Source organism: Uloborus diversus, chromosome 3, assembly GCF_026930045.1.
Source record: "Uloborus diversus isolate 005 chromosome 3, Udiv.v.3.1, whole genome shotgun sequence".
Lineage (NCBI taxonomy): Eukaryota > Metazoa > Arthropoda > Arachnida > Araneae > Uloboridae > Uloborus > Uloborus diversus.
In genome coordinates this window covers 41,298,175-41,320,280 of record NC_072733.1, presented here as the reverse complement: position 1 = coordinate 41,320,280, position 22,106 = coordinate 41,298,175, and the positions used below count along the sequence as shown (strand labels likewise).

Here is a 22,106-nt window from a genome sequence, read left to right as displayed (position 1 = left end):
TTTAACTTTTTATACGGACCCCAAGTTCCCTAATCTATATTTATGGAAATAATGTTCATTGAAAAACAATTCCAACATAAAAATTTTGAAATTAGTACGAAATATTCACCGAGATATGAAACGCAGCGTTATGTGACTTACACCACTTTTCACTCACCGTCAATAACACCTTTTGGGTGAAAATACAGCGGTTAAAAGAGGTTAAAATAATATGTGTGCATACAGTTTTTCAAATTGTTCGAAGTTTTGTAGAATGTTTTTGGGTATCACGGCATAACATTTGCATTTAGTTTTGAATGAAAATGAAAAATATAAATACTTTTTTTTACTTCGACAACCTGTCATTCTTCTGAAAGGGCGATAAGTTCCAATCTCATCTTCTGTATGATCCCTTAAAACTTTTAACTGGAATATCTCCTTGAGTTTGGTCGCACAAATGTCAAGTTTTTTGTGTAAGTATTCGTTTTCAATAGAGATTAATTCTCTAAATATGAGTTAGGGGACCTAGGACCCGCATAGAAAGTTATATTTAGTAGGGTCTGGTGGGGTAAAGTGGTCAATGGGGTAAAGTGGTCATACGTCAAATAAATGGCTATAGCTTGGAAATAAATGTTCGAATGAATGTGAAAATTTTATTCTACGATAGGGCAGTTAAAAACTACATTTTGAATACAAAATTTCACAACTGGCAAAATTTTATTTGGTAAAATAAAATATTTTGTGTGAATATGAAAAATTTCAAAATCTAAACACCTCTTTTAACTTTCTTGGAAAATTTTGTTTGTTAGAATTATGAACAGATTGACTGCACAGGAAGCTTCCTATATGTCTCAAGAACTCTTACTCATTAGCAGTTAGCTGAATCTATTTTGGTTAATTTTTTAGAACAATTTAAGTAAGATGGGGTAAAGTGGTCATAATATTAGGCTTAACGAATATTGTCCTTTTAACGTCACTTAAACTTTAAATATGAGGCAGACATAAATGAAATATTAATTTCACTTAATATGTATTGTTTTTACAGTAAATAGGGTTAAATATACGAGTATATGCGTATGCATACTCATATACTCGTGTAGGCACGTATATATACGTATTAACATAAATGCACCAATAAACGCGTAGTATATGGGTAACTGCAAGCATTTTTTGTCTATAAAGATATACATTCGACTATCGATACACGTATATACCCGCTTATTACTCGTACATATACGAACACTTATATACTCAGGTAGACACGTATATACGCGTACGTACTCGAAACTCGAGAAGACACTTACACACAAGCACATGATATACATGTATATAGGGTGAATTTAAACTCTTGGGCAAATTCTTAAAAGATGTAAGAGGGGAGTAGAAGAAGCAAGAATTATAAGAAACATATATTCACAAACACAACGCTGACGCGCTACATGCACGCAAAATCAGAACCTAAAGGATGCAAAACAGGTCACAAATTTGTTACACAAAGGCAATTTTACACAACATTTTAGGTCTTAAGAAAGTGTTAAAGTGATTGATGAAATTTGTGGCCGGCTGCTGTAATACATGCGTCGCAATCACAAAGCACTCTCTGTTGCAATAATGAGACTTTTGAAAAACTTTCAACAGTCGCTGTGTCTTTGTTGCGATGCGTGTATTAGAGCTACTACAGGCCGTAACTTTAACATCTGCTCTAAATAATTCTTAAAAACTAGAATGTTGGTTAAAATCATCTTTTTTCCCCAATGGGGCTGTATAAGAGTCCTATCTGAAGAGGCGTCTGGGCCATAACCAGACCTAGTGCGCTCCCCTACAATGCATCAGTCTTTCATGTGTCACCATTAAGGCGCTGATGTATGACACAGTTTTTTGACGCCCAGTTTCCCCCAGGGGGAGGCACCTGGGCTCTCTTTGATGCGAAATTGCAGTAGGAATTTGATTTTGCCTAAGAAATTCTAATCAAAACGAATACCATAGAGATCTTTTACATGCCGCATAATCATACGACATGGGCGCTGATGAGTTTCTGCATCTCGAAAATTCACCGACCGGCATCCCCAGGTCAGAACCCGATTCCACAGACGTACAAGGCCAGCGTCTAACCATCACGCCACCAGCTGGTCAAGTAAAATCATCTTTGTGTAACAAATTTGTGACCTGTTTTGCATCCATCAGTTTCTGGCTTAGTGTGCATGTAGCGCGTCAGTGACCATAAGTTCATTATGATTCTTTGCTTCGTATCTTCCCTTCTCACACCCCTTTTATCTTTGCCCCAGAGCTTGGATTCACTCTGTAAGCATACATGTGTATTAGGGGATATACTCGTGTATACATACATGTACTGATATACACGTAAATGTACGTATATACGTCTATACTGGTACATAATCGTGTTTACACGTAAACATACGTGTATACTCGTTGCTTCCATATGTATGTGCGTGAGTAGACATGTACAAACACGCACTGGATGTATCCTCGAAATAACTTGTGTATACCCATATATGTATGTATATATGTCTACTATACACGCATATACTCAGATATACATGTATATACTCGAGATACAAGTGCATACACGCATATGATGTTCGTTTATACGCGTATATACTCTTGTAGACACGTATACTGTAGGTAATCACGTATACATTCTTATGTATACCCGCATATACTCGTGCATATACTTGTAACTATAAAAATAACCGAAATATACAAATATTACGGTAATTTGTAATGGTTTTTCATCTATTTTTAACTATGACCACTTTACCCCATGCTATGACCACTTTCCCCCACCCCATGGGGTAAAGTGGTCATAAATACATAGGGAAATGAAACTGTTATAAAACTACTTAAATCAATATTTTTTCCCCTGAAATTCTATGTATTGTGTTCTTTAATAATGCAATGTAAAATTAAGACGAAAGAAGTTTAAGTGTTTAAAGAATTTATTTTATTTAATATCCACTTAAGTTGAAAACCTACGATTTTATGACCACTTTACCCCACCAGATCCTACTTTTTGACTCAATTTTAATTTTGCTTCAAACTTTCAATATCTTAACTCTGCATCTGATTTTGAACATTTTTGCTAGTGGAAGTATACAGGGTGAGTTCGATCGAATCTGCCATACGAAAGGGGGTGATAGAAGAGCCCAAGCGGAGCATAGAACCACCCATTTTCCTGTCCAATCCTTAACCGTAACCGAATTTTGGTAAATTTAAGGAAAATGAGTAAAAAACAAAATTCTGAGAAAACGACCGATTTCTGAAATTCCTGTAGGACCTACAAGGAAAATAAGTACATATTTGGAAAGAGTAGACTCAATCCTACAAAATGATACCTTTCGCATTAAGATAGTCGCATTTTACCGAGAGCTACAAATTTGAAACATTGGACACAGTCAGAATTAAAATGGTGCCAACGTTTTTAATCGATATTTTCAAAAACAACCGTAAGAGCTACAATCAGGCAAATCTACCAAAAACTGGCTCATTTTATTAGCTTTCAGATGATACAACAACAAATCATATTGGGCTTCAAGTTCAGTTGAAAGTCAGGCTTTTGTTTGAAACAGTGTAAAAATCTTCATTCGTTAAAAAGGAAAACCAGCAAAGAGTCGCACTTTTCTGTTTTGAATTTTCTGTTTCACGATAGCATGTTGCTTTCTTTGTTTAAGAAAATGATATTTTTATATAAAAATAATAGTTTTAATATTTAATTTAGAGAAAAAAACACATGAGATAACGATTCGTAGAAATAAAAGAAGCATTACTTTCCCGTTCTTTTCACAAAGGGAAAATCAATAACAAAAAATGTTACACCAACATCGATTAGTACATTTAATAAATCTCAAAATTTACAATAGCTGCTGAAACTGGTCGCTGCCACACCTGATACACGCTCTTGCCCTTTTGCGAACGGAAACAACCGTTGCTTTTAGAGAAATTTCATTCCTTAGTTTCTCTACTGCTTCATCAAGCCGGTCACTCAATTCTTGCAAACTTGCTACTTCTGCTTTGTAAACTTCTTGTTTCAAGAATCCCCAAACAAAGAAGTCCATTGGCGTCAGGTCTGGGGATCTAGAGGGCCAAGGGATGGGGCCCGTACGACCAATCCATTGGGGATACTGTTCAGTTAGAAATTCCCGAACGGCATTTGAAGAATGTGCATGGGCTCCATCGCGTTGGAAAATGATTTCTGCCCTCTTCTGAACAGGAATAGTATCAAGAAGGTCAGGCAAATGATGTTCAATGAACTCTATACATGAGCTTCCTGCATTATAAGACCTTAAAACGTATACAGACCCATCAAATGATTTCCGATTACGATTTATGATTGTGAAAAATATCGTCTGAAAATAAAAAGCATTTGTTTGACAAAACAATTAATAATAAAAACTAAACAGAATTATTCATTTGTCATAATATTTTATGTATCGTTTGCTTCTTTTTTAATCTTCTGATATTTTGTAAATGTGTTTTGGAAAATGCTAGAATTATGATTGTTTTTACAGTAAGTTAGTAGAGAGTGTTTTTAGTTTTTGAAAGTTTTTGTTAAAGTTTCTAAAGATAAGTTGCTATATTCTTTTCTCGATTTTTGGGTATGTCTCGATTTTCTAACGAAGAGTATGCTGATATGCATTTCGTGTACGGATTTGGTGATGGTAATGCTCGCAGAGCCGAGAAAAAATACTGTCTCCGTTATCCAATCGTTCTGCACCTAATCGAACTGTGTTTGCCTCTATACATCGAAAGCTCAGGGATACAGGTTCATTTGGTATGTTGTTCGAGAGGGGCCAGGATCACCCTTCTGCCGATGTTGAGGAGTATGTGCTGGACCGAGTAGTGGAAAACCCAAGTGTGAGTTCACGCTCGATTGCTATAGAAGGCGGACTATCACAACGTTAAGTGATGAAACCATTGCACCAAAACAAGTATCACCCGTATCATTTTACTCTAGTACAAGAACTGCGCGATTCAGATTTAGAAAAGCGGGTAACATTTTGCAGATGGCTACTAGCCTGAGACACTGAAGATCACCATTTTCTAAGAAAGATATTGTGGACAGATGAGTCGTTGTTCACTAGAGGGGGCATCATAAATTTGCATAACTGGCATCATTATGCTGAACATAATACTTTCTTAACCCGAAACTCATCATTCCAAACTCGATTCAGCATAAATGTTTGGCTTGGCGTAATAGGAGATCATTTAATTGGTCCGTATGTGTATCGAGGTAACCTAAAAGGAAACACATATTTAGAGTTCATTGAACATCATGACCTTCAGCCTGACCTTCTTGATGCTATTCCTGTTCAGGAGAGGACAGAAATCATTTTCCAACACGATGGAGCCCCTGCACATTCTTCAAATGCCGTTCGGGAATTTTTAACTGAGCAGTATCCCCAATGGATTGGTCGTACGGGCCCCATCCCTTGGCCCCCTAGATCCCCAGACTTGACGCCAATGGACTTCTTTGTTTGGGGATTCTTGAAACAAGAAGTTTACAAAGCAGAAGTAGCAAGTTTGCAAGAATTGAGTGACCGGCTTGATGAAGCAGTAGGGAGACTAAGGAATGAAATTTCTCTAAGAGCAACGGTTGTTTCCCTTCGCAAAAGGGCAAGAGCGTGTATTAGATGTGGCCGCGACCAATTTCAGCAGCTATTGTAAATTTTGAAGGATTATTAAATGTACTAATCGATGTTGGTGTAACATTTTTTGTTATTGATTTTCCCTTTGTGAAAAGCTCGGGAAAGTAATGCTTATTTTATTTCTACGAATCGTTATCTCATGTGTTTTTTCTCTAAATTAAATATTAAAACTATTATTTTTATATAAAAATATCATTTTCTTAAACAAAGAAAGCAACATGCTATCGTGAAACAGAAAATTCAAAACAGAAAAGAGCGACTCTTTGCTGGTTTTCCTTTTTTAACGAATGCAGATTTTTACACTGTTTCAAACAAAAGCCTGACTTTCAGCTGAACTTGAAGCCCAATATGATTTGTTGTTGTATCATCTGAAAGCTAATAAAATGGGCCAGTTTTTGGTAGATTTGCCCGATTGTAGCTCTTACGGTTGTTTTTGAAAATGTCGATTAAAAACGTTGGCACCATTTTAATTCTGAGTGTGTCCAATATTTCAAAGCTTGTAGCTCTCGGTAACATGCGACTATCGTAATGCGAAAGGTATCATTTTGTAGGATTTAGTCTGGTCTTTCCAAATATGTACTTATTTTCCTTGTAGGTCCTACAAGAATTTTAGAAATCGGTCGTTTTTTCAGAATTCTGTTTTTTTACTGATTTTCCTTAAATTTACCAAAACTCGGTTATGGTTAAGGATTGAACACGATAATGGGTGGTTCTATGCTCTGCTTGGGCTCTTCTATTACCCGCTTTCGTATGGTAGATTCGATCGAACTCACCCTGTATATCTAGGATTAACGGTTGCGAAAATAAAGGTCTTGCAGGTTAAAACGGAACTCCTTGTAGATACTTGCATATTATTTTACATCATGATTAATTTATTTCGAATCGCTAATAGAAGTTCATCTCACACGCTTAACATATCGTTTTACAACCACGGTTAATTTCATGAACACAGCAAACCAGTATACTCACTAGTTCTTGTGGCTCCTTGTAGTTTGAACTTAAAAGTACCCATCAATGTCTTGAACTCTTCTTTTGAAAGATATTGCTCAGAAAAGTCACCAGTATGCCCTGTTAATATGTAGCAAGATATATTTATATTAATTACTTCAGTTTATATAATTTCAATTAAGTGCTTAAAAGTTGATTTGTGTTATGCTTAGCAATTAGCTTTAAAAACATAATTGCCACTCTTTTTAGCAATTAAAAAAATAATTTATAGCATTTTACACAGTTAAATCATTAATTTTAAAACAAAGGAATATTTTCAAAAAGGTTAAATAAATGGATAAGATATAATTGAAGGATTAGGATCATTGATTTGGACTTATTAAAAGAGAAGCTTTCACGCTCTCAGGTTCACTCCCCCCCCCCTCTCTCTCCCAATTTTCTTAAATTCAATTTTAAAAGGTTCATTACTTAACATTAATGAAATGAAAAATGTTTCATGATCTAACCAAATGGCAACTATTTGAGAAGCAAATAAATTGATTTACTAAAATGAACAAGAGTTGCATGATCGCTTTGCATGTGCTAATCAGAGCAGCATTCACTGCATGCATAACTAATTACTCTTAAAGCTGCCATGCAAAATCATGTGTGTCTTAAAAGCACTACTCGTAATCATGCAAGTTTTTCTGTTTGTAAAAATTGAGGTGTAGAAAAACTAAGGGATGTAAGTGGCCAGTTTAAGTTCTGAGTAAAAGTCTTGCAAGTTCAAACCGTAGGAAGGCTTTCATAGAAATTTTTTCTAAACCTTGCTGTAAGCTGTATAGCAGTATATAAAATGGATACCATTACGATATCTTGCCCCTAAACACATGAGAGTTTCGCTTTCCATTTTTACCCGTTCAAATGTTTGATACTGACACCCTTTGCTTTTACATACTTCAGGATGCAGTTTAACACGAAGAAAACTATTCAGAGCAGAGCTTTTGGGGATAACATGAAGAAAATTTTTGGGTGACAAACAGGAATGTTTCTGACAGAAGGCAATAAGTTATATTGACAAATGTATTTTAAAGCAGAATAACTCTTTTGAGAATAACTACTCAAAGTAGTTTGTGTTCGTTCTGGTCATACCGGTAAAATGAGCTAGCTTCAGAAAGAAAAAAAGGAAGAAAAATCACCTTCTTTAACAGTCCAAGTTAATAATCTTGTGCTCTGGTCTCCCCCTACTGATTGAAAAGCATACTGGTAGTACGCACTCGCACTACTTGATGCATGGCTGCGATAAACCAGTGTGTTTGTTTCTGGTGGTAAGCAATGAGATGGAGTCGTTCTAGGATTTTCTTGTATTTGGTGATTACCCTGTTCTTCCATGGTTACAGAAATGGATGGCTGATGTAAAATTGGTTGATTGTTCTCGGCCCAAACTGAAGAGCCATGAGCTGCGTAAAAAATATTCGAATTAACTACTTTGATGTGACAATTTGTAAGAAATACACTAAACTACTGCATCAATGTTAAATACATTTGAAACCATTACTCACAAAACCGATAAAATATTTTAATGAAACGCATGTGTCTTTTTACTGCAGGTACAAAAAATATTACTTCCCGTGAATTGAAGTAATACTTGAATACATTTTATATTTTGCTTTCAAGAACTCATACGATCATTTTGTATGCTTAAAATACATAGAATTTAACATAAATTCATATTATGTGCTTTTTAAAGGGCAAAATATTTTTCTGTAAGCATTTTTTTTTTTTTTTTTTTGCTAACTTGGTCTTAATAATTTAATAGTTTGAAGAAAATTAATGTTAGAGGTGTGAATATGGATGCCCATTACAAAGTGATAATGGGTGGTGATGAAGACTAGTAGTCAAGATTCTAGACAGTTTTACTTGTTGCTGTAAGGCTTCAGACGTCAGAGAACTGCTGAAAATATTGTTTTTAATACTAAGAATGCAACACGAGTTATAATGCACATTGGTGTTTTTCTGAGCTGCAAACTTTTGACAGGTATCTAAAATAGTTTCAATTTTATGTCCTTATGGCTAATTTAAAATGATTTCTGTGATATTTAGAAAGTAGACAAAAGTTGTATAAACGAACATAGGTGTGAATATGGATGCCCATTACAAAGTGACTATGGGAGGTGATAAAGACTAGTGGTCAAGATTCTAGACAGTTCCACTTGTTGCTGTAAGGCATCAGACGTCAGAGAACTGCTGAAAATATTGTTTTTAATACTAAGAATGCAACGTGAGTTATAATGCACATTGGTGTTTTTTTGAGCTGCAAACTTTTGACAGGTATCTAAAATCGTTTCAGTTTTATGTCCTTATGGCTAATTTAAAATGATTTCTGTGATATTTAGAAAGTGGAGATCCTAAACTACTTTAAAAAGCCGTTTTTTAATTAAGTTTTAGTAAACTTAGCGCTTTTAGTCCGGCACGCCCATAGGTTACATGTGATAGTTGCCATCTTTCCTGTGTGGGGTTGGTGTAATTGTGGGAACTTTTTCTTGGTGTAAATATTGGTGTATGCTTTAACTACCTAATGTACCTAATTTTTAACCTAACAAATACTTTGAGGTAAGAAAGAGTATTAAAGTTGTGTAGGACGCAAAGCTGCAAGATCCAGTTTCATCATCGGATTACCATTCAAGGACTAGCTGACCAAGTCGCTTGGCAAAAGTGTTTTTAAGTAGGCATCCTTGAGTCTTCTAGAATTAAGATTGCGTCTAGAAGGCAAGGGTGGGAAGATAAAAGGAAGTCAAATGAGGAATATTTCATGCTCATGATTCTTCACCACACTCATCTGTGACCCTCTTCTTGTGGACAGTGATGATAATAGGGAACCTGAATATCAGCGAGAAAGGGTTAAACCAGATTTGGATGATGTAACATGCATATTTTGTGACGGAAAAATATATAAAGATAACAAGAGGAAAATGTTTGGTTTATGTGTTGTGTGCAAAATGTGAGTACATTTAGATTACCGGGACTGAAAGAACTGAATTTATTTTTAAATATAATCTGAAATTTTTAAATTTTTCTCCTGAAATTAATAATTAACAGGTGAAAAAAAACTAATGTTTAACTTGTACTCGAAACCCTTATAAGGACACTTGTTCCAATAGGATTAAGTCTCTTTGAATGAAGTGCACTTAATTTTTCACCTATATATTTTTTATTTTAATTGATAAATTTAAAAAATGACATAGCATTTTGATGGACTAAAGAATGTTGTAAATGTGCAACGTGAAATCATTTAGTTCCATTGATTCAAAGGAAATTAATAAGCTCCAGCCAAAAAAAAAAAAAAGATGAGGATAAACTGTCCCACTCTCCTCTACAATTCTGTTTTTGTCTTCTCTTATTTAATTAACTTGCCGTATATAAATAAAGAAGTTCAAAATCCAGAATTTTTCGAAATTATAATAATTTCAGTCAAAAGTAAAAAGGGCTGCACACATTAACACTTTCTCTCTTCTGTACGTTTGCAGAAAATGTTTCACATCAGAAAATTTTCTTATTCTTGAATTTTGAAATATAACTTTTATGTTATGTCACTCTAGTTTTAAAAAATGATGTTAGTAAAGTTGAGTTGCAATTAAAAATAATCTCTTTAACTTTAACTGAATGATTTTTATTTATTAATTTATATAGATAGTTTCTAATCTATTTAAATTTTTGTTAGATCATTTGTTGTTAGGTTTACCAGCTAATGAGCACAGTTTTGACGCACGTATACTCACCATCATTTGTACATTGAAGGCAACAGTGACCAGGTACTTGAATAGGTTTTGAACATGGCAGTTTATGTACTGGTGGACAGTTCAAGCGACTGCATTCGATTTTACCATTCTGGAAACAAATTTCAGAGTCAGTAATCTTCATTGAAAAAATAATATTTAATGCTAATGAAATAATAATTATTGAAATAATACTTTGTGAGTGAAAGTTACATTATACACCTGATAAAATAACCAAGTTTTAACTTTTCTTGAAACAAAACATTTTAAAATGAAAGTATATTCAAATAATTTCGTCAATGTATTTTTTGTTATTTTTACATGCATAAGAAATGTACTTTTAAAGCATTTGTAAGCTCTCAATACTTATATAATATTTTAGTGTGAAATCTTGAACTTTAAATGATTCAAGAAATTCATTCATACAAATGTTGATGAAATGTATTAGGAAAGCATTGGGAATTTTGAATCTCTAAATCTATATGCTAAAATAGTATTATGAAAAGTGAGGTGGAGCCGAGATCAAAATTGATTACTTTGATATGGCTTAAAATTAAGACCTTTTTAATGGTATAAATATATTTTTTGAGTATAAGATAAAAGAATCATGAATGCTAATGTATGAGGCAGTTAAATATTGACGTATTTAGTCCAGATTTTTCCATTTTTTTAAAATTTATTTATTTGAGGAGTTTTTATTGTTTTTCAGAAAATAATTCGGGTAAATGATTACTTTCGCGTCAACTATACATCATTTGACAGTGGTAGATCGTAATTTTATGGTTATAAGCTACAATTACCCCTTGATTCTAATTAAAAATATATGCTCTGATTGTTTTATTTCTTTTCGCTAACAGAAGGTAGTTTTCTTTTACACGCAAAAAAAAAAAAAAAAAAAAAAAAAAAAAGATATCTAAGTAGTTACGGAAGTTGGTACATACAAGACATTTGCAATAGACACAATCCATTGGTCCAAATGGTCCAATAACTGGATGCCAAGATGATCCATGGCTATACGTAATGCCTGCTGCTGTACAGTCTGGTTGAAAAAAAAAAAGAAAATCTTTTAATTTCAATTACCTTAAAATATTTGCAAATCACTAAAGCATAATGATACGTTTCAAGACAGAAAGCATAGTTGTTAAATATATTATTATAGAAAAAATCATATTGAAAAGGGAACAGTTACACTCATGCTAATTGTGAGTTATTTACAGAAATACTTGGTTTTTAGTACCTGCAAAAATGATCTGATCATATTAGAGATTTTCAACAAGACATATTTAAGTCAGCAATTAATTAGGAAGAAGTTTTGTCTGTGTCTGTCAGATTTTTTATTAACCGGAATCAGTAACTGTGAATAATTCAAAGCACAATTTCGTTCATCACAACGGTGCGTGACAGTAAAAATAAAATAAATTAAAAAACAAACGCGACATTGGCAGTATTATATTCATTTAAGCATTGGGTTCTGCATTAAGTACACAGCTATAATTTACTATGACTAAAAAATTAGACTTACCAAACCATTACTCATCATGCAGAAAAATATCATGCTCTATGAAAGTAACATGCAAAACCATAAAAACCGGAAACAAGCAATGCCAAATCACAATGAAATACAGACTGGAATGCTTAGCAGTGTTATTGTATACCTCCACTAGATGACTGACCATCGGATACCATAATTGTCACAACTGGATTCGCTTGCTTTGCTTGCTCATTTACTGGTTCATCTGTGTGAAAAAGTAACAAAATTTGTACAAAACCATATTTCGAAGAAAATTATTCTATTTTCATAAGTGTACATCAAAGTAGTCACACGTAACTACTTTGATTTCAATCTGCAGTGTAGATCATGGGTCTCCAACCTGTTGCACTCATGAGCCAGCCACGTTGTACATTTTAGGAAGCAAAGAGGGTCAACAATTCAACAATTTTTCAGTTCAGAAGATTGAGAGTTAGCGAAAGCTCCCCAAATTGCACCCACGATTTCTTTCTAAACTAAGCGCTTAGTAGTGGTTTTTGAGATTTTCTGGTCTTAATTTTCTTTAAAAAATACTTACTTAAAAGGAAATACACAGTTAAATTCCGTTGCAGTTAAGTTCATGGAAAGGCAAATTTTGTTCGTTGTAACGGAAATTTCACTGCAAGGTAATGGCGATCAAACCGGACTGAACATTTTTTTTTTGTCGAAACGGATATTTCGTTGTATTGGTAATCGATGTAGTTAGATTTTGCTGAATTATCTAACAAAGGAGTTTGTTTTTTGTTTTTTTAATTTGTTAGCTTCTCGCGGACCGGACAAAACCTGGGCGTCATTCCAAGCTCGTCAGCTTGCGAGATCGAGATTTTCGCTCACGTGATCGTTTGTGACGTAGAAATGTCGCAAAGTAGTCTTCTAATCTGATCGAACCTAGCCGCAAGCTACGTTCGAGTAGATTAAAATGCTACTTTGAGACATTTCTACGTCACAACCGATCACGTAAGCGAAAATCTCGATCTCGCAAGCTGACGAGCTTGGAATGACCGCCTTGGTCGCGGACTGAATGTGGCCCGAGGGGCCGTAGGTTGGGGCCGCTGGGTAGACTAAAGGATAATTCCAGAGTTCCTGCATTCCCCTCATACAAAGTATTTTTTGTTGGACAATCAAACGGTAGATCTATTGAACAGTGACTGTTCAGCACTTCCATTACGACCAGGGCCTCTTTTTACCTTTACAAAAACTTGATGTTGAAAAGAACGCTTTTAATAGAATCAGTAATTTTCAGTCTTTGCATGCATTCAATGCATATGACTTTCAATTTTTACACGTGTTTTCCTAACATTAAAATTTTAAATTTGTTTTTTTCAAAATCAAGCATATACAGGTAAGAATTATTCTTTTAGTTTAATGACTGGTATCAATTGAATGCACTCTCATATATGTTCAAAGATCACGAAACTTTCATCATATTTGACGAATTGGCTTCGTAAAAATTATCCAAGTCAAATTGGCGAAAATTTTGTGATATTTAAGCATGAGTTTCTGGCCCAGTGAAAAAAGAATCATAGCAAACGACGAAATTTGTCTTACTAATGAAGAATCCTTCGGAAAAGGGGGATTATTTTCAAAGAGCGTAATTGAACAACATAATCATGAATACTATTGAATTATGTAGTAATACATAATTCAATACTACTTGTTAATGCAAGTAGCAATTTTTTAATGTGCTTTGGTAGCCAAGGGAGTATCCAGGATTCCCGTTAGAGAGGGTCAAGCATAGGCGCAACAAGATAGTGGTTTTTAGTTGTCCTCCCATCCCCTAGTGCAAACCTCGGAAATTGTTTGAAATTATAGTTTTTCTCTCCCCTAAAAATAACATGTTATGCTATTTGTTTGCCAGATAAGGGCAGAAAAAGCGACTACATGGCTCTCTTTTTGAAATGTTTCGAAATTGAAGTCCTAAAATTGCTATTTTAAATTATCTTCGGAAACATTTGGAAAGAGCATGGAAGTCAGGAATTCCCTTTTACAGAGGTGCAACGTGCAACTGCCTCTCCCTACCCTCCTCGGTCAGTGTCCATGGCGGTAACAATAACAATAGCAAAATAGTTCTCAAGTTTTAGAAAACTTATCTCATAGTACCCCTGTCTTTTATTACCCCCTTTTCCCCCATATACATGACCTTGACTTTCGTTGGTTTGTTATGTCTCCTGACTGTTTCAAGTTGATTTAAACAAACTACTCCGAACTTTGAAAGCCCTTTTTTTATGATGGTTAGAAAAAATAATTTTCGATTTCTGTCTTTTTTAAAACAAAGAAAAATTTATATAACGAAGCTTTTAACTACCTTACTTCCTACAATGCTTCCCTCCTTTCAGTTCTTTATCTCCGTCGGATATCACAAAACGGAAAAAATGAAAAACGAAAGCGCAAGAAATTGCGCTTGGTTGCCATAGAAATAAATAGGAAGCTTGGTAAAAAGGAGAAAGTTTACTTGCTTGTGAATCGTTTGATTATATTGGACACGCCATCATTTATGTCATTTGTTTAAAAAAGTGGCATAAAATTAAATGCTTTTTAGTTTAATTTACTCCGGCACATGTTTAATACTTAATGCTTAAAAGTTATTATTATAATCTTTCGATGTAATGTATATCTATGAATAAGATGAAAGATCCAAATAAATAAGGTAGTAATTACTAAAAGAAAAAAAAAAGTAGTGAGGGAAAAAAAGTACGCAAATATTATGGTACACAGCCGTTTCACCCGAGCAAAAACTTTCTATACAAAGAGTGTGTGTGCCTTTTGTAGATTTTTTTTCTTGCGAACTAACGTTTCACTTACATCAATGTATTTCATTTTATTCATATTCTAGTACAAAAAAATGATGCATTTCATACATATATGTTTAATTGCCTTCAATACGTCCTGAATATTTCTGACCAGGAGACAATACGATAGTGCAATAATGAGAAAATCTAAACAAGTAGCGATCGAAAGAGCATAGTGAACCATGTTTATGGATGAACAAATTATTTGCTCTCGTCTCCCCGTTATAGAAATAGGAGGCTTTAAAGTCTGCCAAATTTTCACGAAAAGTAACCAAGTTTAGCGAATTTTGGTGACAAACGGAAGACATTTTTCATACACTTTGCAGATGGATGTGCTGCCACAAGCAGATGGTGAAATCGCGTGGTAAACTCACGCCAATTCTTGAAATTTGGTGATTTTTCTTAAAATGTCGGTAGACTTGCAGATTTTCCTTACACCTCGGTAATGGGGAGACTGCTCTTCCGATTGCTATCTATTTTTTTTTTTTTTTGCAATGTAATATGATAAGAATCGGTGCAATATACGTAGCACTAGAGAAACTTAACTGCAGTATATTTCAAGCAATGGCACATTCGAAGAAAGGTAAAGTTATCGAGAATTATTTTTTTAGGTACAAAAAGAAACACAAAAAATATCATATTAATGACCATGTAAAGTAGCGTATTTACGCACTTCTCACATTAAAACTGAACTTTCTACATACTGAATGAGAAAAAAATCAAAAATAATTAAAACAGCAAAAATTAATTAAAAAAAACTTGACTTGAAATACGAGATATTCTAAACATTATTCATGATTTCCCATTATAATCATTTACACCGGCACGCAATCTAAATGATGATGAACCAATTTCTGTTATCTTTCATATATATTTTTTTCAAAATACGGAAACTCAATGATTATTCAATCAGCCAACTTGCAGAAGCAATACTCTTACAATATTTTGTGCTAGTCATAGCAAATCCTGGAGCTTCCAAAGTATCCTGCATACAATGATGGCCGTCTATCAATCATAAATTATTTTTATCATTTAAAAATATTATATTATACGTATATATATATATATATATATATATATATATATATATATATATATATATATATATATATATATTCTATTCACAAATTCTTATTCGGTCCTTTTCAAATTCTCATTCGGTAGGGTCTGGTGGGGTAAATAGGTCTTACATCAAATAAAAGACCACATCATTGAAATAAATAGAGGACTTGGGGTACATTTTTTATTTTAAATTTTGACAAGCAGGATTTATGTTTTAAATTCAAAAATTTTCTACTGGAAATATTTGATTTTGTGAAAAAAGTCATTTTGTTATCCTCATTTTAGCAGGCAGATATTAGTTAAATATGTATTATTTTGCTGAGAATCTACTGTTTTTAGGTAAACGAGATTAAATACAACTGAGCTTAAATTCAATATAAGATTAAGTTAGTACAAAATTTTATTCCTAATATATTTGACAAATTCTTAGCATTTTTTCTGAAACCACAGCTTTTTATTTATTCCAGTAAAAAAATAGTTGATTAGGCAATTAATGTATTTTTTGTCTTGTAACTCCCACTCTTTTATGTAGAGTACTGGACACCCTTTCTGTCTAAATTACCGGCATAATTTATGATAATTTTCATTGAGTTGCACTTGCGTGCTTTTCTAAAAAATATGTTCCTTATTACACTTATTTTCAGGCACGTATACTAGGAAACAGGAAGTCTTTCAAAACTTCTAAATGCCATTTACTGATTTCAAAACATTGTGTCATTAGTTGCTAAAAATAAGAATTCTAATCAAATGCTAATATTTCAACGCTGAAATAAGTGTGGTGTAAGATGGACATAATTTAGACCATTTTTCTAGCACGCGAAGTTCCTTGAACTAACCCTTTTAAATCTGTAAACCTATGCGCTGAAATATTTTGCAAAGTGAGGTACATTTGTTATGGAGTTAAAATCTAATCTGATTACTTTGATATGGATTTTAATTAAGCCCTTTTAATGCCACAAATGAATTTTCTAAGCGTAAGATAACAAGAATCATAATTGCCAATGCATGAAGTAATGGAATATTGAATTATACGGTTTACTTAGTCAAGTTTTTTCGTTTTTATTTCCTTTTACATAGTAAAGGAAGTATTGTTATTCGTTTATAAAAAAGTCACTCAAATATCGGCGTTACTTTCTATTTTGCTCACCCCGGAGAGAATGTTGAGTTGTTTTTTCGACCTGACCACACGTGCATACATACCTACGTATGAATCAGCCAACTACGTATACCTACGTATGTATGGAAGCCCGAAATATCCATTTGATGATCCCCGAGTTAATTACAACGAGTTTCCTCGTGACATCCGTATGTACGTTTGTAGTATGTACGTGTGTATGTGCGTATGTATCTCACATAACTCAAAAACGGTAGGCAGTAGAAAGTTGAAATTTGGTATGTAGAGTCCTAGTGAAGTCTAGTTGTGCACCACTCTTTTTGGTTGCGTTCGAATGTTCCAAAGGGGGTCTTTTACACTTTTTTGGGGGAAAATCAGTGGCAATTTCAATTCAAACTCAAGTGATGTTATAATTTGGCGGACATTTGGCGATATATCACCAAGTTTTTGGTCGCTAAGTTTCGTCACCAACTTGGCGATAAATTTGGTGTTTTTATTTTAAATTAAGTTTTAATTTGGCGCTAAAGGAAGTTAGGAGATGCACACATCAACTCATTTTAATTTTTAGATTTGGAGAGTTTTTATTTTTAATTAGAAAATAACTCGTACATGATTACTTTCGCGTCAACTGTGTACGATTTGACAATGGTGGGTCAGAATTTTTTTCTTTTATTAACTACAGTTGTGTCATGATATTACTTATAAATATTGTACGACTGTTCTCTTTGGTATATTTTCTAGGTAGTTTATTTGTTACGATTGTAGGATAAAAAACAAAAACAAATTATACTTATTCGGTAAGCAAAAATTAAACACAATACCATTCATTTATTTTATTATTCACATTTCCATCGACTTTCAAGTAGTTTTTAAATTGTCAAGAATGCATTTGCAACGCTAATTTTTAACTGTCATTGTGTTTTCAGAGTTATGAAATATGAATATGTTTACGCTAATTATACAAATACGGGAATAAAAAAACATGACATTTTATTAATACTAAAATAAAGTATCATAGTCCCCCCTCCCCGCTTTAAAAAATTTATTGCTACTAGTGTTACCTTTACATGTCGGGCAGCAAGTTTTTGTATCTGGGTTAGAACACGTGACTGGTTCACAAGTCCGTAAACGGCATAGTACTAGTCCTGCCTGAAAAAGGAGCACAATTGAATCACAGAAAAGGATATGAATATTGAATATTTAACATCTCATAAAATCTTAACGACAGTGACAAAACAATTCAAATTGCAAGTATTAAAATAAAGAGGAACAAAAGGGTGTATTTTCCCTCTTTAATTTGGTTTATCAATTAAATTATTTTGAAATGCAATTTTTTAATGATTCATTTTTAGAAATTTATTTTTGTCTACACTAGCCTGTCAGATGGTTGGGCTCGTAAGGGAAGGTTGTCGTCAATGAACCACATAAGAGTTTTCGATTTTTTTAGAAAGGAAATCCAACTCAAATTTCACGTTAATTATAGGAACAATTTCTCAGTATGTTTCTTTTTTAATAATAATATTCACTTTCATGATAAATATATACAATAAAGAATAAAAATTAAAAATAAATATTTTAGCATTTGATCCATGCATGGCTACCGGTTGCTATGGATGGACCATCGAGTTTCCATCGATGTACCACATTCTCAAATTGAAAAAAAAAAAATAATAATAACTTACAAATATTTATAACAGGTGATCGATAAACACTATAAATAACAATAAGTTATAGAAAAATAGATTTATATCCTAAAATGTTTTATTTTCGGATAAGAGGAACATAAAAAAAACCCCAGCACTCACACAACACACAGCTGTTGTAGTCAAACTTCGTTCACCACTTGATATTTTCCCAACCTGTGCAGCACTGTTCTTAGCTAATATCTTTTCAACCACTTTTGAACTGTTGAGACTTTTGTTAAATCGATTTTAGAAAAGTTTCGTTTGACACAAGATTGTACTTGCTCTCTAAAATGCCAGAGAACATTTTTGACCATTTTATTACTGAAACCAGAAGCTTAAGTCTCAAACTACCAGAGACTATAGTACTAACAGACTTTTTATCTTAATTAAATCTGTGGGACATGTTATTTTTCTCAGCCACTTGAAAGGCCAATTCCCCCAATTTTTCGGATGTAATTCCAAAATCTTCTTTTCTAGTTTCAAAATATGATTCACTAATCATATTCATATTTTGGAGGCCTTATCTCCTAAATTTTTAATAAGTGACTAAGGTAACAACAAACCGGTTTTTATCTTTCATGCGACTGTTTAAAGTTGCTTTCAGGACCCTATATTGTCGACAGACTTCATTAAGGTCCATGTCACCATTTCTGTAAGCTTTTGTAGCACGTTACATGCTATCACTTGTCCACTGGCCATATTTTACAAATTTTTGCCTTTTTTTTGGAACAGCAAAAGTATTTGAAACTGTATTATTATGTTTTAAATTTTTAATGAATTTCATAAAAAAATGTGCCTGGAAATTATAATAAAGTATAAGAGTTTTCATAAATTACTGAGAAGGGTTTTTTCATTGTCATATTTATTTTAAAACAATTGAGAAATTTTCAAAGGTAATTGAGCTGAAGTTACAGCAATTTTTGAGAATTTCCATAAATAATAAACTCTGTCTGGTGGTCCATTCATGGAAACACTTAGTGGTCCAATGACAGCAACTGCGTTGTTTCGAATATTCTTATAGTTGTCACCGATGTGACAAATCATGATGAAACATGAAGTATGGGGAAATTGTACTTGAAAAAGCACTCTTTTAAGTCAATGTTCACATTTAGATGATCAGTGATATTCAAAGCATCTTATAACTAAATGAAAATCTAAATAATTAGTATGATAGTGGTAGAAATCTTTACTGAACGATAAACAATACGATAAAATATTTTAGCTACTTGACGACTCTGCAGTAGATTGTTTTCAGACAAAGAAAAGTACTAAAACTGATTACGAGTCTGCACAAACTCTTATAACTAAATGAAAATCTAAATAATTAGTATGATAGTGGTAGAAATCTTTACTGAACGATAAACAATACGATAAAATATTTTAGCTACTTGACGACTCTGCAGTAGATTGTTTTCAGACAAAGAAAAGTACTAAAACTGATTACGAGTCTGCACAAACTCTTATAACTAAATGAAAATCTAAATAATTAGTATGATAGTGGTAGAAATCTTTACTGAACGATAAACAATACGATAAAATATTTTAGCTACTTGACGACTCTGCAGTAGATTGTTTTCAGAAAAAGAAAAGTACTAAAACTGATTACGAGTCTGCACAAACTCTGGTACGGGAAATATCTTCGCGGTTTAGTCATTGAACCGGTTCATTGACGGCAACCTTCCCCTATGTATGAGCTAGAATTATGGTTTGGACTATGTAATACACTACTAAGAAACTAGTCAAAATTATAATAAATTAAATTTAATTCTAAACAGCATTTTCCTTAGTAAATACTATCAATCTTTATCTTTATAAATTAAAAATTGAAGAATTTTATGCCAAATATATTTTTGTCATTAAGGGTAGTTAGTTCGATGTATCAAGAATCTATATAACAGACAAGATTTCTCATACACTATTACATAATTACGAGAAAAAAACCAGTAGTCACAATTAAATTAATCAAATTATTTAATTAATAAATTTCAAATCAATTTCTTAAAATGTAGTAAGACAGGCCAAAAAAACTAATATTTATTTTTCTTTCACACCTACTCCTGAAATATGGCTTAAAAAAATAATAAAAAAAAAAGATAAAATAGCAATTTCAAAACTTAGAAATTATTTTTTTTCTCCTTATGTAGAAGTAAAAGAAACAAATTTTGTCTTATGTCATTCAAAAAAAAAAAATAAATAAATAAAATAATAATAAATAAATAAATAAATAAATAAATAAAAATTACTTTGAATTTTTGACATCTGGAATTCAAATTATGTTTTTCGCAATCACGAGTGTGTGTGTGTGTGTGTGTGTGTGTGTGTGTGTGTATATGTAGGCGTGTGTATTTGTGTCTGTGTGCAGGCATGAGTGTGTGGGTAGTTGTGTGTAGGTGTGTGTGTAGGTGTAGATGCCTGTATGTATGCGTGTGTGTGTAGGTGTAGATGCCTGTATGTATGCGTGTGTGTGTATGTGTTTGTGTGTAGGTGTATGTATGTGTGTGTATGTGTTTGTTTGTACGTGCGTGTATGTATGCGTTTAAGTGTAGGATATTGACGCAGCCTGGAGACGGCTTTCGCTAGAGGAGCAACATCGTGAATAGCCGGTCGACGATGGTGCTGGCGGGAAAATAAAATGATAGCTCATCAAAACAGTCAAATGAAAGCAAAAGCAATCGTGATTGCTCAAAAAAAAAAAAAAAAAAGGAAAGAAAAAAAAAAAAAAAGCTATTGAAGCAAACTTTTTAAAAAATCAAATTAACGATGAAATTAGCCATTTTTACAAACTTATAGACTCGTTGTGGAATCTGAAGATATTATTATCCAGTTTCAATTTTTTTTTTCTAAGTCTTCACCAATCGCAGCTTTCAATTCTATAGCATTAAAAAAGACACTGAACAAAAGAAAAAAAATGTAACCTAAAGATGAAATTCTCCATTTTTAAGTTTTTGGGCTCGCTGCGCGATCAGAAGATGATATCCAATTTCTTTCTTTCTTTTTTTTTTTTTTTTTAAATCTTCACCAATCGCTTTTTTTCCGCGGTACAGCTACTCGAAATTATTTTTCTTTCTTTATTTTTTTGCTTCACCCTAATCTACATTCTTAGAGCATTAGAGCTTTGTTTGAAAAGAAGTTTTATTGCCTAGCTGAGTTTTCTTACCTTAAGAATTCTCGTAACTCCAAAACACTAATATGCAATTTATTTGTAAATTTGTGCCTAACAATGTTGTTCAATTACATTTAGCTTCCCGGAAGTTAAAAAACTCTTTAAATCCTGCATGGGACTACACATACTGTTCTGGGAGGTATGCTAATATATAGATATAACTAGAGAACCTGATATTATATTTATGATATAAAAAAATAGGCCACATGCGTTTCAAATGAACAAAGTCTTTTGTCTTCCAACTGGATTATTTTTTACCCCTAACTGCGCTTAGTTTCCTTGCAGTTAACAGCATTATGATTTAATGCATACACATTTTCCCGTCAGCAACGAAAAAGGTTTATTTAAATCGAATTATTTCCTCAAAAACAATTAAGGGGATGCCGAAAGATCGACATAAACGCATTTGCTTTGTCTTAA

General features: G+C 33.1%; 1 protein-coding gene across 1 annotated transcript in view; it reads right to left on the bottom strand.

Annotated features, from left to right (window-relative positions):
- The window catches only part of LOC129218631 (chordin-like protein 1), a 145,136-nt gene that overhangs the window by 24,859 nt on the left and 98,171 nt on the right, over positions 1–22,106 (bottom strand). The window contains exons 6-11 of the mRNA XM_054852951.1: positions 17,900–17,987; positions 12,001–12,081; positions 11,287–11,384; positions 10,349–10,457; positions 7,769–8,029; positions 6,612–6,710 (exon numbers count right to left, since the gene is read on the bottom strand). Of these exons, the coding sequence (XP_054708926.1) occupies positions 6,612–6,710; positions 7,769–8,029; positions 10,349–10,457; positions 11,287–11,384; positions 12,001–12,081; positions 17,900–17,987 (736 nt within the window). The remainder of the gene's footprint in view (positions 1–6,611; positions 6,711–7,768; positions 8,030–10,348; positions 10,458–11,286; positions 11,385–12,000; positions 12,082–17,899; positions 17,988–22,106) is intronic.